This window comes from Chrysemys picta, chromosome 13, assembly GCF_011386835.1.
Source record: "Chrysemys picta bellii isolate R12L10 chromosome 13, ASM1138683v2, whole genome shotgun sequence".
NCBI classification, from domain to species: Eukaryota; Metazoa; Chordata; order Testudines; family Emydidae; genus Chrysemys; species Chrysemys picta.
In genome coordinates this window covers 31,764,058-31,779,006 of record NC_088803.1, presented here as the reverse complement: position 1 = coordinate 31,779,006, position 14,949 = coordinate 31,764,058, and the positions used below count along the sequence as shown (strand labels likewise).

General features: G+C 46.6%; 2 protein-coding genes across 7 annotated transcripts in view; both read left to right on the top strand.

Annotated features, from left to right (window-relative positions):
- The window catches only part of PTPRT (protein tyrosine phosphatase receptor type T), a 736,092-nt gene that overhangs the window by 517,929 nt on the left and 203,214 nt on the right, over positions 1-14,949 (top strand). The gene's annotated exons all lie outside the window — the stretch shown is intronic.
- LOC135975327 (uncharacterized) lies at positions 3,086-5,239 on the top strand. Its single transcript, XM_065565816.1, has 2 exons — positions 3,086-4,015; positions 4,611-5,239. The coding sequence occupies exons 1-2, from the start codon at positions 3,472-3,474 to the stop codon at positions 5,111-5,113; spliced, it is 1,047 nt and encodes a 348-aa protein (XP_065421888.1). The 5' UTR covers positions 3,086-3,471; the 3' UTR covers positions 5,114-5,239.

Here is a 14,949-nt window from a genome sequence, read left to right as displayed (position 1 = left end):
CCCTATTGATCACAGTTTACTTGCAAATTGGGAATGTAAATTACTACCTGGTTTTATGTACAGCAATCTGTTGTACTATTTTGCCATTTGTGAAATTCTTAATCTCTGGCATTTCAGGCTATTTTCCTAATCTTCTCAGAGCAGATGTATTATAGGTTTATTTAATTAATTATAAATTATATTAGGCCATGCATTCTGATAAGGTATCCATAAAAGGAATTTCTTAAAAAAACAAAACAGCAATTTAAAAAAAAAGTGTCCTCACATTTGTGCTTGGTTGCTCTTCTAGCATTAACAGTAGTGCACACAGATGATAGATGATGTATACATGCAAGCCTCTTGAATCTCTCTTTTTTTTTTTCAGTAGGAGACAGAATTTTATGAACCATGTGAATGTTCAAAACGTGTGGGCAACGAAGTCCAACTTGAGGCTCCTTTTAAAAGTTTGGCCCATGGAGAGTAATAATTTATTTGGAGATGCTTGTCCCATGGTACATGAGAAGCAATTGGTGTCTGAATGCTAATAGGAGTCAAGTCTCAGATGTAATTTTGTTGGATGAGGAGAGCTACAGAAATACCTCATTGTCATTCCCATTATCATTATTACTTAGTTGCTCATTCTGTTTGGATCAAATCTGCTGATAAGCCAAAACCCCACATAGATGTCTATTGAAGATCTCCAGGTGATAAGTAATTTAAGAAATCGTATAAGTTGAAAGGCTAAGGGAATGCCAACCTCTACAATAGGTCGGTCAACAGAACAATAGTGCCAGATTTTATTTGACTTGTGAAGCTCCTCTCTTGGAATGGCTGAATGCCAGAGCAGGATAGAGGCAGTGTTCTTGTTCTCCATAGCTAGGGTTGGCTTGAATTACTTGTACAGGAGGTGACTCTTAGTGACAACTAAGAGACAACAGTCCCCTTACACCTATATCAATTATTGGTAGTGTTTTATATGGGGAAATACCAGCACCTTTTAGGGCTCAGATGCATACCAGAAGGCTTTCAGTGACAGCCATGGCACTTGGGTCATTCCACTAACCAGTGCTAAGAATTCTGAGACAAGGGCCCACTGACTAGTTCATGGAACTTTCCATTAGGCGCAGGGGTAGCTGACCAGGAAAAATCTGTGACTAGGGTGACCCAATTTTATAGGGACAGTCCCTACATTTGGGGCTTTTTTTATATATATGGGCTCCTATTACCCCCCACCCCTGTCCCGATTTTTCACACTTGCTATCTGGTCACCCTATCTGTGACCCACACTGAATCCCCAAATGTGCTTGCTTTCATTGCCCAGGAAGTGTGCAATAGCTAAGAAGTAGGGTCAGGTTTTGCCACTAATTTTAAAATACTAGAGGAGAATGACACTTCTTGGGTTATGGTTACACTACAAGTGAGCAGCGTGATTCCCGTGCTCATGTGCATATCCTCATGCTAGCTCTCCTCAAGCTAGTGTGAGTAGAAATCGCAGTGTAGCTGCTGTAGCACGGGTAGTGGCAATGGAGGCATGGCTAAGTTGTGCCAAGTACAAATGAGCTAGCGTGAGTATGTGCACATGAGCAGGGGAATCACATCCCAGCTCATAATGTAGACAATGCCAGAGTGAGTAACAGTTCAGTTGCTTGCAAGTGAGGTCCCGTGACTCTGTTTAGATTATTGTGCTGGTCAGTAATCATATAAAGAAACTATTGCAGGGCAATAACGCTAAATTATTTAAAGTCAATCAGCTGGATTGCATCTGACAGCATAAGAGTGTATGTATATATAAAAAATATATCAAAGCTCATTTCAACTGCTATGTCTTTAGGCAATGTCTTTCATGCAACTCATGGTTTTTTTCAATAAATTACCCTTAATTTGAATCAATAAAATTCTGCCTTTTCCATTACTGTATGATTACTCTTTTCAGTTCCTCTGTGAATTTATAAATCTGTTTCGCTTTCAAGCCTCCAAATTATTTGAATAAGAGATAAGGAGAAGCTGTACAAACCAAGTTCCCCACATGACTTTTCAGCACACACATCCATGGGCAAACGATTTATTATTACCATCTGGACACCCCTGAATGGTTTGCTATGGACTAATAGCAATTTGGCATGTGAAGATCAACCTTTGGGGCCATTGTCATGCATGGTGTGATACCATGGAAAGGGAAATGTTGCATTGGGTGATAAAGCTTGCTAATGTTCAGGAGGTTATTGTGCTTTTGCATGCATGGGATTCCCAAACTGTATTGGGCCCCATGTGCCTGTGATTCACACCCTCCCCAGAAGGGCTCAGAATTTATAAACAAAACAAGGTATTTCTGCACGGTGCTCCAAGGGCTTGTTGACCACCAGGATACAGATTTACAGACATAAATGCAGAGTGTTCTGGGCAGGTCCGTGATGCTAGGGTATTTCAGAACTCAGTTCTATTTAATTTAGTGGAAAATGGACTGTTTGCCCAGTAGCACTATGGACAACAATGGTGCGGACATTGCTTCGGTTATCCTGGGACACCCATCTTACTCTCTGCTTCTCTAGATAAAGAAGCCATTCACAGCCATTGGACAGAAGGAAGGAATCATTTAACTACCTTGTAGTGGTTGCAGAGTGACAGTGGAGTGTGTGTGTGGCCATTCAAAAGGGAGGTGGAATAGGTTGGAAGCAGCAGGAAAAAAATCCTGAACATTATAGCAACATGTTGTGTTCTGCACAATATTTGTAAGAGTTAAGGGATAAAACCTTTGTGATGGGTGGGACACTGAGTCATTTGAGCAGGCACCAAGGCATCCAATACAAAATACAAATAACCAGGGCAAAATTGTTAGAGATGCCTGTGACACTGGCAGACCAAGTGCCAGCTCATGCCAAGGTCCCCATGCCTCAAAGGAGCCCGGACAAATGCATAGCTGGAATCAGTCTGGCTCACTTGTGTTAGTACTGTTAAAATAGATATTTGAATTATAAGAATTCAAATGGGTTTAGTGTTTAGATTTTGTTAAATGCTTGTGAGTTACTGAATGCATTAATTTCACTTATAATATCTGCATCCCATATTGTAAGGTAATATCTGAGCGGTTGTATTGTAAGCCTCTCTGAGGCCTGGTCTACACTACGGGTTTAGGTCGACTTTAGCGGCGTTAAACCGAATTAAGCCTGGACACGTCCACACAACGAAGCCCTTTCTTTCGACTTAAAGGGTCCTTTAAACCGGTTTCTTTACACCACCTCTGACGAGGGGATTAGCGATAAAACCGGTCTTTGCGGGTCGGAATTGGGGTAGTGTGGACGGAATTCGACGTTATTGGCCTCCGGGAGCTATCCCACAGTGCTTCATTGTGACCGCTCTGGACAGCACTCTCAACTCAGATGCACTGACCAGGTAGACAGGAAAAGACCCGCGAAGGTTTGAATTTCATTTCCTGTTTGCCCAGCGTGGAGAGCACAGGTGACCCCGCAGAGCTCATCAGCACAGGTAACCGTGATGGAGTCCTCCCAGGATCGCAAAAGAGCTCCAGCATGGACCGAACGGGAGGTACGAGATCTGCTCGCCATATGGGGAGATGAAGCAGTGATAGCTGAACTCCGTAGCAGTAAAAGAAATGGAAAAGTATTAGAAAAGATCTCCAAGGCCATGAAGGACCGAGGCCATAACAGGGACACACAGCAGTGCCGCGTGAAAATTAAGGAGCTACGGCAAGCTTACCACAAAGCCAGAGAAGCAAACGGAAGGTCCGGGGCAGAGCCGCAAACTTGCCGCTACTACGCGGAGCTGCATGCGATCCTAGGGGGTGCAGCCACCACTACCCCAACCGTGTGCTATGACTCTCTCACTGGAGAAACACACAGGGAAGACGGTTCGGGGAACGAGGAGGATGATGACGATGGAGGTACTGTAGGTAGCTCACAGCAGCAAGGAAGCGGAGAAACCGGTTTCCCCAACAGCCAGGATATGTTTGTGACCCTGGACCTGGAACCAGTAACCCCCGAACTCACCCAAGACCCTCAGGGCACACAGGAGACCTCTGGTGAGTGTAACTTTGTAACTATTTGTAAACATTACAAAAAAAAAGCAAGCGTGTTTAATGATTACTTTGCCCTGGCAATCGCGGCCAGTACATCTACTGGAAAAGTCTGTTAACGTGTATGGGGATGGAGCGGAAATCCTCCAGGGACATCTCCAGAAAGCTCTCCTGGTTGAAATGGGGTGATTTTATTAAGGGGACATTCAGAGGCGCCCGTTCCTGCTCTTCTGACCAGAAATGTTCCCCGCTGTTAACCACGCGGTGGGGGGAGGGGTGAAGTGATCATCCCAGAGAATCATGTGTGTGTGTGGGGGGGGGGGGTTTACTTGTGTTTGTGCCGCATGTTAACCGGGAAACCGCAGCCACTCCTTTTACATTGAAACCCCATTTTAAATGGACAACCCAATTCATCCTTGATATGGGAAATGCGCTGCTGTTTGCAACCTTTCCCGCATGTTAAGAAGGTTAAAAAAGCCAAAACACTGTGGCCTACGATGGCTGCCTGCAAGCCGAAATATGCGACCTTGTAATGAAAGAGTGTACCCATTGTTCTCTAAAATGTGTCTTTTTTAACCACCTCTCCCTTCTCCTCCGCCAGCTGCAAATGTTTCTCCTTCGCAGAGGCTCGTGAACATTAGAAAGAGAAAACGTAGGACGAGGGACGAGATGTTCACGGAGCTGCAGATGTCCGCCCAGGCTGATAGAGCACAGCAGAATGCGTGGAGGCAGTCAATGACGGAGATGAGAAAAGCCCAATATGAACGAGAGGAGAGGTGGCGGGCTGAATCGCGGGAAGAACAGAGCAAGTGGCGGGCTGAAGACGATAGGTGGCGTCAGCTTGCAGACAGACGGCAAGAGGCAATGCTCCGTCTGCTGGAGCATCAAACTGATATGCTCGAGCGTATGGTTGAGTTGCAGGAAAGGCAGCAGGAGCAGAGACCGCCGCTACAGCCCCTGTGTAACCAACAGCCCTCCTCCCCAAGTTCCATAGCCTCCTCACCCAGACGCCCAAGAACACGGTGGGGGGGCCTCCGTCCACCCAGTCACTCCACCCCAGATGATCGCCCAAGCATCAGAAGGCTGGCCTTCAATAAGAGTTAAAGTTTTAAAATGCAGTGTGTCCTTTTCCATCCCTCCTCCCCCACCCATCCCAGGCTACCTTGGCAATTATCCCCCTACCTCTGTAAGGAACTAATAAAGAATGCATGAATGTTAAAAAAAAATGACTTTATTGCCTCTGCAAGCGGGAGGGGAGGGTGGGGTGGGGTGGTTGGTTTACAGGGAAGTAGAGTGAACCGGGTCGGTGGGGGGGGTTTGGAGGGTTCATCAAGGAGAAACAAACAGAAGTTTCACACAGTAGCCTGGCCAGTCACAAAACTCGTTTTCAAAGCTTCTCTGATGCGCACCGCGCCCTGCTGTGCTCCTCTAACCGCCCTGGTGTCTGGCTGCGCGTAATCAGCGGCCAGGCGAGTTGCCTCAACCTCCCACCCCGCCATAAAGGTCTCCCCCTTACTCTCACAGATATTGTGGAGCGCACAGCAAGTAGCAATAACAATGGGGATATTCTTTTCGCTGAGGTCTGAGCGAGTCAGTAAGCTGCGCCAGCGCGCTTTTAAACGTCCAAATGCACATTCCACCACCATTCGGCACTTGCTCAGCCTGTAGTTGAACAGGTCCTGACTCCTGTCCAGGCTGCCTGTGTACGGCTTCATGAGCCATGGCATTAAGGGGTAGGCTGGGTCCCCAAGGATCACGATAGGCATTTCAACATCCCCAATGGTCACTTTCTGGTCCGGGAAGAAAGTCCCTTCCTCCAGCTTTCGAAACAGAGCAGAGTTCCTGAAGACGCGAGCATCATGTACCTTTCCCGGCCATCCCACGTTGATGTTGGTGAAACGTCCCTTGTGATCCACCAGGGCTTGCAGCAGCATTGAAAAGTACCCCTTGCGGTTTATGTAGTCGGTGGCTTGGTGCTCCGGTGACAAGATAGGGATATGGGTTCCGTCTATGGCCCCGCCACAGTTTGGGAATCCCATTTCAGCAAAACCATCCACTATTGACTGCACGTTGCCCAGAGTCACTACCCTTGCTATCACCAGGTCTTTCATTGCCCTGGCAAATTGGATCACAGCAGCCCCCACTGTAGATTTGCCCACTCCAAATTGATTCCCGACTGACCGGTAGCTGTCTGGCGTTGCAAGCTTCCACAGGGCTATCGCCACTCGCTTCTCAACTGTGAGGGCTGCTCTCATCTTGGTATCCTGGCGTTTCAGGGCAGGGGACAGCAAGTCACAAAGTTCCATGAAAGTGCCCTTACGCATGCGAAAGTTTCGCAGCCACTGGGAATCGTCCCATACCTGCAGCACGATGCGGTCCCACCAGTCTGTGCTTGTTTCCCGGGCCCAGAATCGGCGTTCCACGGCATCAACCTGCCCCAGTGACACCATGATTTCCACATTGCTGGTGCCTGTGCCTTGTGAGAGGTCTATGTCCATGTCAATTTCCTCATCACTCTCGTCGCCGCGCTGCAATCGCCTCCTCGCCTGGTCCGGGTTTCGCCTTGGCATGTCCTGGCTCTGCATATACTCCAGGACAATGCGCGTGGTGTTCATAGTGCTCATAATTGCCGCGGTGATCTGAGCGGGCTCCATGATCCCAGTGCTAGCTATGGCGCCTGGTCAGAAAAAAGGCGCGAAAGTAGTATCTGATGGACCAGGAGAAGGAGGGAGGGCGGGAGGGAGGGAGGGCCGAGTGACGACATGGCGTACAGGTACAGGAACAGGGAGAAACACAAACAACTGTCACACAGAATGGTCCCCCCAAAGATTAAAATGAAAACCCTGGGCTTAGCAGGCCATTGATTTCACGGAGGAAGGGGAAGCATATGAATACAGAACAAATCTATTTTTTACATCTTAAGGTGGCAGCCGACGGTGCAGCATGAGTGACAGCCATACCAGTACGACGATGACGGATACCAATCATAAAATACCATCATCTGCCAAAAGGCAAGGGGCTGCTGCTGTGTAGCAATGCAGCCCCACGTCTGCCAGCCCCACGTCCGCCAGCACCCAGCATCGCCCTCGGCCTCTTCTGGGTGCTTAGCAGACAATACTGGGCAATTGGCAGAAAATAGTATATTACGACTGGTAGCCATCATCATCGAAACAGTAGCATGTCTGCCCAGGTGGCCATGATTGACAGCCACACCAATACGATGACGACGGATACCAGTCATAATATACCATCGCCTGGCAAGGGGCTGGTGCAATGCAGCCCTACGGCTGCCAGCCCCATGGCTATCACTCATGCTACACCGTCTACCGCCAAAAGGCAGTTAGCAGCTGCTGCTGTGTAGCAATGCAGTCCCACGTCTGCCAGCACCCAGAGGACATATGGTGACGGTGAGCTCAGCTGAGCTGAGCGGGCTCCATGCTTGCCGTGATATGTTGTCTGCACAGGTAACCCAGGTAAAAAGGCGCGAATCTATTGTCTGCGTTGCTGTGACGAGGGGGGAGGGGCCTGACGACATGTACCCAGAACCGCCCGCGACACTGTTTTGCATCATCCGGGCATTGGAATCTCAACCCAGAATTCAAAGAAAAGGCGCGAACCGCTTCTCGGCTCTCTGAGCTGTGGCGCAAACGTAGTATCTGACGGACTAGGGGAAGGAGGGAGGGGGGCCGAGTGACGACATGGCGTACAGGCACAGGGAATTAAAATCAAGAACGGTGGCTGTGCATCAGGGAGAAACACAAACAACTGTCACACAGAATGTTCCCCCCAAAGATTAAACTGAAAACCCTGGGCTTAGCAGGCCGTTGATTTGACGGAGGGAGGGGGAAGCAAATGAATACAGAGCAAATCTATTTTTTACATCTTAAGACGACGGTGCAGCGTGACTGATAGCCCTCGGCATCTTTCTGGGTGCTTGGCAGCAAATACGGGGCGGCGTATGACGATGGTCTTCAGGCCTATTGCACAATCGGCTGCTCGGGGAAGACTCTGCTAATGTGCGATGACCCGACTTGTAATAGGACGGCTAATAGTCGTAATACACCATTTACTGCCAAAAGGCAAGCCCCACGGCTGCCAGCACCCAGATCGCCGATGAAGGCTACCAGTCTACTGCACCGTCTACCGCCAAAAGGCAGTTAGCAGCTGCTGCTGTGCAGCAATGCAGTCCCACGTCTGCCGACACCCAGAGGACATATGGTGACGGTGAGCTCAGCTGAGCGGGCTCCATGTTGTCTGCACAGGTAACTCAGGTAACCCAGGTAAAGAGGCGCGAATCTATTGTCTGCCGTTGCTGTGACGGGGGAGGGAGGGGCCTGACGACATGTACCCAGAACCGCCCGCGACACTGTTTTGCATCATCCGGGCATTGGGATCTCAACCCAGAATTCAAAGGGGCGGCGGAGACTGCGGGAACTGTGGGATAGCTGTGGGATAGCTACCCATAGTGCAATGCTCTGGAAGTCGACGCTAGCCTTGTACTGTGGACGCGGTCCGCCGACTAGAGCACCTAGAGCATTTTATTGTGTGGACACACACAATCGGCTGTATACAACCGATTTCAATAAAACCGGCTTCTATAAATTCGAACTAATTTCGTAGTGTAGACGTACCCTGAGTGTGTAAATCACCAGATAGAAAAGAGACATTAACTAGTGTGAGGTTTTTGTATCCAACAAAATGTGTTACGTCCTGCCCAACAGGAAAAGGTCCATCAATACCAAATGGACTATTGTGGAATGATAAAGAGGACAAAAGATGTTTGTTGTTTTCCACCCCCAACCCCAGGAAGATAAGTCATGCAAATGGATTCTTCCCAACCACTGAGTTTGCGGCTCAGAACACAAGAGAGGAGGGGGATAAAATCCCCTAACAAGAAGGAACTGTATCCCTGTGCTGCTTGGACTTTGGGGGACAAGTTTCCCAGCAAGAGATCCCCAGCTGCTTAGCCTCGGTCAACCCTAAAGGACATATAAAGTTTGCTTATTAGAGAAGCTTTGATTACCTTTTGAAACATAAGGTTATAACTCGTTTGGGTATCTGTTTTCTTTTTTTAATCTTGTAAATAACTCATTTCCTTTTCCTGTTTAATACATCATTGTATAGTTGATTATGGTATTAGCTATAAGCATTGCCTTTGGTGTGAGATCTAAGGTGCAATTGACCTAGGGTAAGTGACTGGTCCTTTGGGACTGGGAGCAACCTGAATATGGATGTGATTCTTGATGTAAGAGACCATCTATCACAAAGGTATGCTCACCTGGGTGGCGAGATAGATCAGAGTACCCAAGGGCACTCTCTATGACTTCATGTTTAGGCTGTTATAGTTAATGAGGAGTTTACATTTGATAATTGGTTGGTGAAATCCAAGTCTAGAACTCAGCCAATTTGAGGGTTTTGCCCTGTTTCCTGACAGTCTGCCCAGAGGTTGGTACTCACACTCTTGAGTCACTGCAGGCAACTTTACAATGCCTATTGCTCTAATTTTGAGTCTCAGGCATGAAATTGTGCAGCTGTACATCCAGCTGCTAGCCTGTGGGTGGGGGGTGGGTGGAATTATTTTTGCACTTGGGTGTTGTTTGTGGGCAGTAGAAGTGGAATGTTATGGCAATCCCCATGGCACTGTGTGTCTTTGCCTTCATGTGTTTATAAACCCTCATCAATTAGTGCAAACACATTTATTTACCATTGACTCCTCATGAATGATGTTTTAAAAGTTTTTGTTATTAAATAACCTCTAGTGTAACAAACAGAAGTGAACGTTCAACTAAAATGAAACAATGGCTTTTAATTATGACACAGTATATTTTAAAAATCAATCTGTTCTCTAACTACAAAGAACTTTTTCATTGAACCAGCAGAGAAGTGCACCAGTGCAGCTCAGGGCACGACACAAGTGTGTGTGTGGGGGGGGCTTAAAGTCAGAGATGAGTGTACTTCTGTCCCTTCTGGTTTGTGGGTCTTCTGTTGTGGAGTGCTAAAGCTTGACATTACCAGAGACAATGGAGGGCTCAAAAGAACTGCAGTTCTCGGTGCTCTGAGATGGGGTCTGGGAGGGGTGCGGCCTCTGGGAGCAGTACTTGATTCCCTGTTTCCCTAGTCAGTAACATGCTCTTCAACAGGGCATTTTGGTTTTGTATTTCCTCCATAAGTTGTCTCTGCATCTCCCTGTCTCTTTGCATATTCTGGCCATGGCAATGCTTTCCCTAGCAACTGCCACACTGTCCTTTGCCACTGAAACGATCTCCCTGGAAAATTCTTTGTCAGCTTCCCTCTCAGTGCTCACATGCTGCCACCACCTTTCTGCATTTTTCAGGTGTTTGGGGGGCACTTTGTGATGATGTCCGCCAACATTTCTTCAGGAGTTTTCTAGGTTCTCCCCCTCAGGTTTGTCATCCATTCTGCTGCTGCTAAGAGCCCCGTCCTTGAGGGTCTGTCCAGTGCAGGTGCCATTGCTGTTGGGTTATTTTAAAACATTACAAGTGGTTATTGTTTATATTCTAGGGAGGCTGTGATAGCTTTTTTTTTAACATACATTTACCTCCCCGAGAGTCTGGGGAGATGGAAAGTGGTGTGTGCATTGGGATTTTTGTCTGTTGTGCGGTTTTGCCATTGTGCCTTGGAGGTTAGGAGTGGGGATGCGGTTGTGAATTATGTTCCTGGTCTGGCTTTGCAGTTTTTCTGTGCCTTGGAGGTGCTTATGTGGTGTCAGAGGGGTTAGCAGAATGAATATGGGGGGTGATCTGGAGGGTAAATCCCCTTTACATCCCTCTTAGATGTCCTGACTTCAAATGACGTTACATTGAGGTAGGTGACTAGGAAGCAGAAAATGGCCTTATTAAAAAAAAACAAAGGGCAGATAAGTGAGATGCACTGTGAGTTTATTCACGAAAATGGTGACACCCCCTACCCCCCCCCCCAAAAAAAAAGTGTTGCAGGAGTGGAAGGGAGCAGTGAGCTGGAGGAGAGGTGACAGAAAAGAATATTTTCCTTATTTGACTGGCACACGAAGAGGTGTGGTAGAGATGCGGGGTGTGTCACACTGCTGGCCATCATCTTGTGGTAGCGAGCAATGTTTTGATGGGTGTGGGGGAGGTAGTGACAGTGTTCACCAGGCAGGACAGCTGAGGAAAGGGGAAAGGAAAGTAGGTAGATGGGCACATGCTTTCCTTGGGATGGGCCTAAAAATGGGGTCAGTATTCATGGCTTTAGCATGAGACACAGGCTGATTTCCCAACCAAAGTAGCTGCTGTGTTGGAAAGCTGTACACGGCAGAGGGGCAAACGTACAGGGTGGGTGTCATATTCCAGGTGCAGTTCAGATCAGTGAGGGGTTGTATCATGCCTGCTCTGTAACCCTGGGTGCCTCACAATGCTTTGTTGTTGTAGCTCACAACCTGGGCTGCTCACAACCAGCCCACCAATATGCGGGTGACACCCTGAGTATCTGTGTGCTAGACTGCCCTGGTTGAGCAGCTCTGACTCCGGCAAACTGTCTGCAGCCCCATTCTGGCTTCCACCAGCCTTGGTTACTATTTGTAGGGTGACCCTAACATGCTCCCAGTCCAAAATTTTCATGTGCTCTGCAATGTCCAGCCCTCTCCTGGACAGTTCCAAGAAATAATATGGTTTGTTTGTTCCTCTAAAGTCGCACAAACACATCACAGCTTATTAACTTAACCATGGGTAAATACACCCTTCCCTTTAAATACAGCACTGAGTTGGTTTATGGTAAAAAAAAAAATTATCAACAAAAATATACGTAGGATTAAGTGAATTCAAGTGTAAGGAATGAAGATAGAAAGAATTATAAGTAAAATAAAACAAAATACGTTTCTGAAAGTCTAAAACTTAATCTAGCAAGTTTTGGTTCAAGGCTTTTGCTCAAGATAGCCTTACTCACCCATTGTCTTGTAGCAACATAGTGACTGACCCTTTCCTCGGTCAGGATCTCTCCCTGGGGCCCAAAGGTGCTGGTGCCTTTGTCTTCGTAAGTGCAAGAGATCTTTGCCTAATAAGGCTTCTCACCTGTAATCAGTTCCAGAGACTTCAATATCTGCGCACACATCCCTTGGTTGAAGGACCCATCTTTCTGAGCTTCCAAGATGTCTGGCTTCTTGTCTGTCTAGTGATAGATGCCAAAGATGGCTTCTGTTTTTGCTTATATCTCCCAAAGTTCAATGACCTTGCTTCAGGAGGCAGGAAGCCCTCCTGTGTGCTCAGCTTGCTGTGCCCACCAGGAAGCTAAGCGAATGCTGTTCTTCCCTTCCTGTGGACTTCCCATCCCCCCGTATGTAAATTAGGCTTCCATTGTTTTGATTCTGCCATGCTTAATTTACATAGGAGACAGGTAAATAGCTGACCCCCTCCTGTCTGGGTGGGAATTGTTCCTTCCTTTGTTCACTCATGCACTTTAAAACATAATATCAACGAGTATTCATAATTCCTCCTATAGCATTAATATAGACATTTCACAGTGAAATTAATCACCAGTGTGTCATTTAGCTTTCAGAAACAACCTCACTCTATATACTTTTATAATACAGTAATATTGTATACAAGCAGTTGATTCAGTTTCTTATCACTTGAGGTTCAGCCTCCCTGTCTTTATAGAGGAGTAAACCTTTGAAATGCATTCTTCTGAAAAGTAAAACCCAGCCTAAGCTGCTCTCTCCTGCTGGGTGTAGATGTCATGCTGTTTTCTCCCCCAGTTGTTAGAGTGAGGTTTGCCTCCACCCCTTGTTAGCTTGATGGGTCTGTTTACTGCTTATATGTAAATTGAGGTAAATACACATTCCTTTGTTTAGGATAGGCCCATTTAGCAAGTCCCCCCAACACACCTGGTTTACGCACCCTTTAGTTACAAGTCCAGTGTATATTCACAACTCTTAATGCCCATTGTGTAAATCACATCATACAAGAATGCTAATGGTGAGTGAGTTATTAGTTTTCAAATAATACCTCTCAAAGCATATTTTGTACAAAGGTTATTACAATAGTGTATAGAGTGTGAATACAGGCTTGCTTAGTGTCACAGTGGGTCAATGGAGGGAGGCAGGGACCCCAGCCTCGGAAAGGCTTCTAGTTTATATCTGCCCACAATGGCTGCAGACATGGGGCACCCAGAACAGAAGCTAGCATGGCAGCATAACATAATAATAACACAATGCATGTTAAAGGGTAAACTATTTTAAAAAGTACTTACCAAGGTTCTCTCCATTAGCCTCAGATCCAGTCTGTGTTTTTGCTGGGGATTTGAGGTTGGTTGCTGTGGGGCAGGAAATAGGTTTGCCTTCTACCTGGCTGGCTTCAGAATCCTGAGTCCTGAACAGATCCTGGCTTCCTGGAGAGATGTCTTTATTGGCCTTCTTGCACTCATCCCCAATGAATCTCGCTGGTCATCCTTGGAGAATAGAGGGGAGAAGGGATCCAGCCATCTCCACAAATTTCTTGGACTGGGTGGTTGTGTAGTTATATAAAATCCTATCCAGCTCCTCAAAAAAGGAACAGGTGACATGTGCCTTGCTGGATTTCTTTCCTCTTGTCCCTCATTTTAATGTAGGTACTCCTGAGCTGTTTGCTCTTTATCCAGCACTGTGCAGCATCCCAGTCATAGCCCTTCACCTACATCCTCCTAGCTATGTCTACAAAAAGATCTTTATTAAGGGGGCTGGCCACAAGATTGTCCTGCACAGATGCTTCTCCTCAGATGGCGATGAGGGCTTGGGTCTTGGTGTGGCTCCAAGTGGTTGCTCGAAGTATGTTGTAGGACTTCTGGGACATTATCATAGGTTTGGTGATAAACTGGAATCTAGGAGTGAATGGACAAAATCTGGGTGAGCACCAGCTTATAAACTGGGGAGGGGACATTTGGTCAACTTGACACTAGAGCAGAGAAAGGCACAGAGGTAAACAAGACTGGTAACCCACAAAGCAGTATGATAGCTGCTGGAAGACCACCAGTGCAGTGCACAGGAGCATTGCATGCACACAGACAATAGACCAGATTAACTCGCTTTGCCGTAAAGTTAATTCACTTTGAAACAGGACTCCAGAGTTTGCGATAAATGTAGAGTCAGTGAGCTACAATGAATTGTGTGGTGTGTACGCAAGCATTTTCAAAGTGGATTAACTCAAAAGCTATGGCTTAGTCCCCCCCAACCTTGAGTAGACAAGACCTTAGTAGAATCCAAAAATCTCTACCATTTATTAGCTGTTGAATGGTCAATGTGAATGGAGTCATTCGCGTCAAAAAAGCTACCACAAAAGTTGGGGCTAATTGGAAACCTCTGAGCAGGGAGCGACTGGGTCCTGAAGACTGAACTACCTTATTTCCAGTAGAAGTTGGTCTCTTCAGGTTGTGGCTGATGCACATTGTTGGGGCAGAGTGCGGGAATTTTTGCACTATTGCTGCCTTAATTATATCAGAAATGTGAATAAAGAAGAGGACTCTACTCTAGATGCCAGTGTATTTCAATAGAACAAAAAGCATGACACCATCCCAGAGTAGATTCCAAGTTTGAACACAATCGAAATTTGAACTGTGAGAAATTTTAGTTTCCAAGGGTACCTGTGTATCTTATTTATTTAAGGTCAAATTGATTTGTATCCCCGGAGTTTCACATTGAATGAAACCAAAAATTTAAAGCAAAACTCAAATGAAACTCCCATTTTTTGACCTAGTTTAGGGTTGAGTCTCCATATGCTTTCAGGTTTAAGCTATAATCAAGGCAGGTTTGCTGAAGATTCAGCTTATGCTGGCTGAAAGTTTTCCAAAATCTTAGAGAACTTTGCAGTGAAGCCACTATCGCTCAAGTTCTGGGTCTGAAGGTGACATTGCACAGTTTTTAGGCCTGATGAGAGTGGGTCCTTGACACTGAGGACATAAGAACAGCAGTACTGGATCAGTCCAATGGTCCAGCA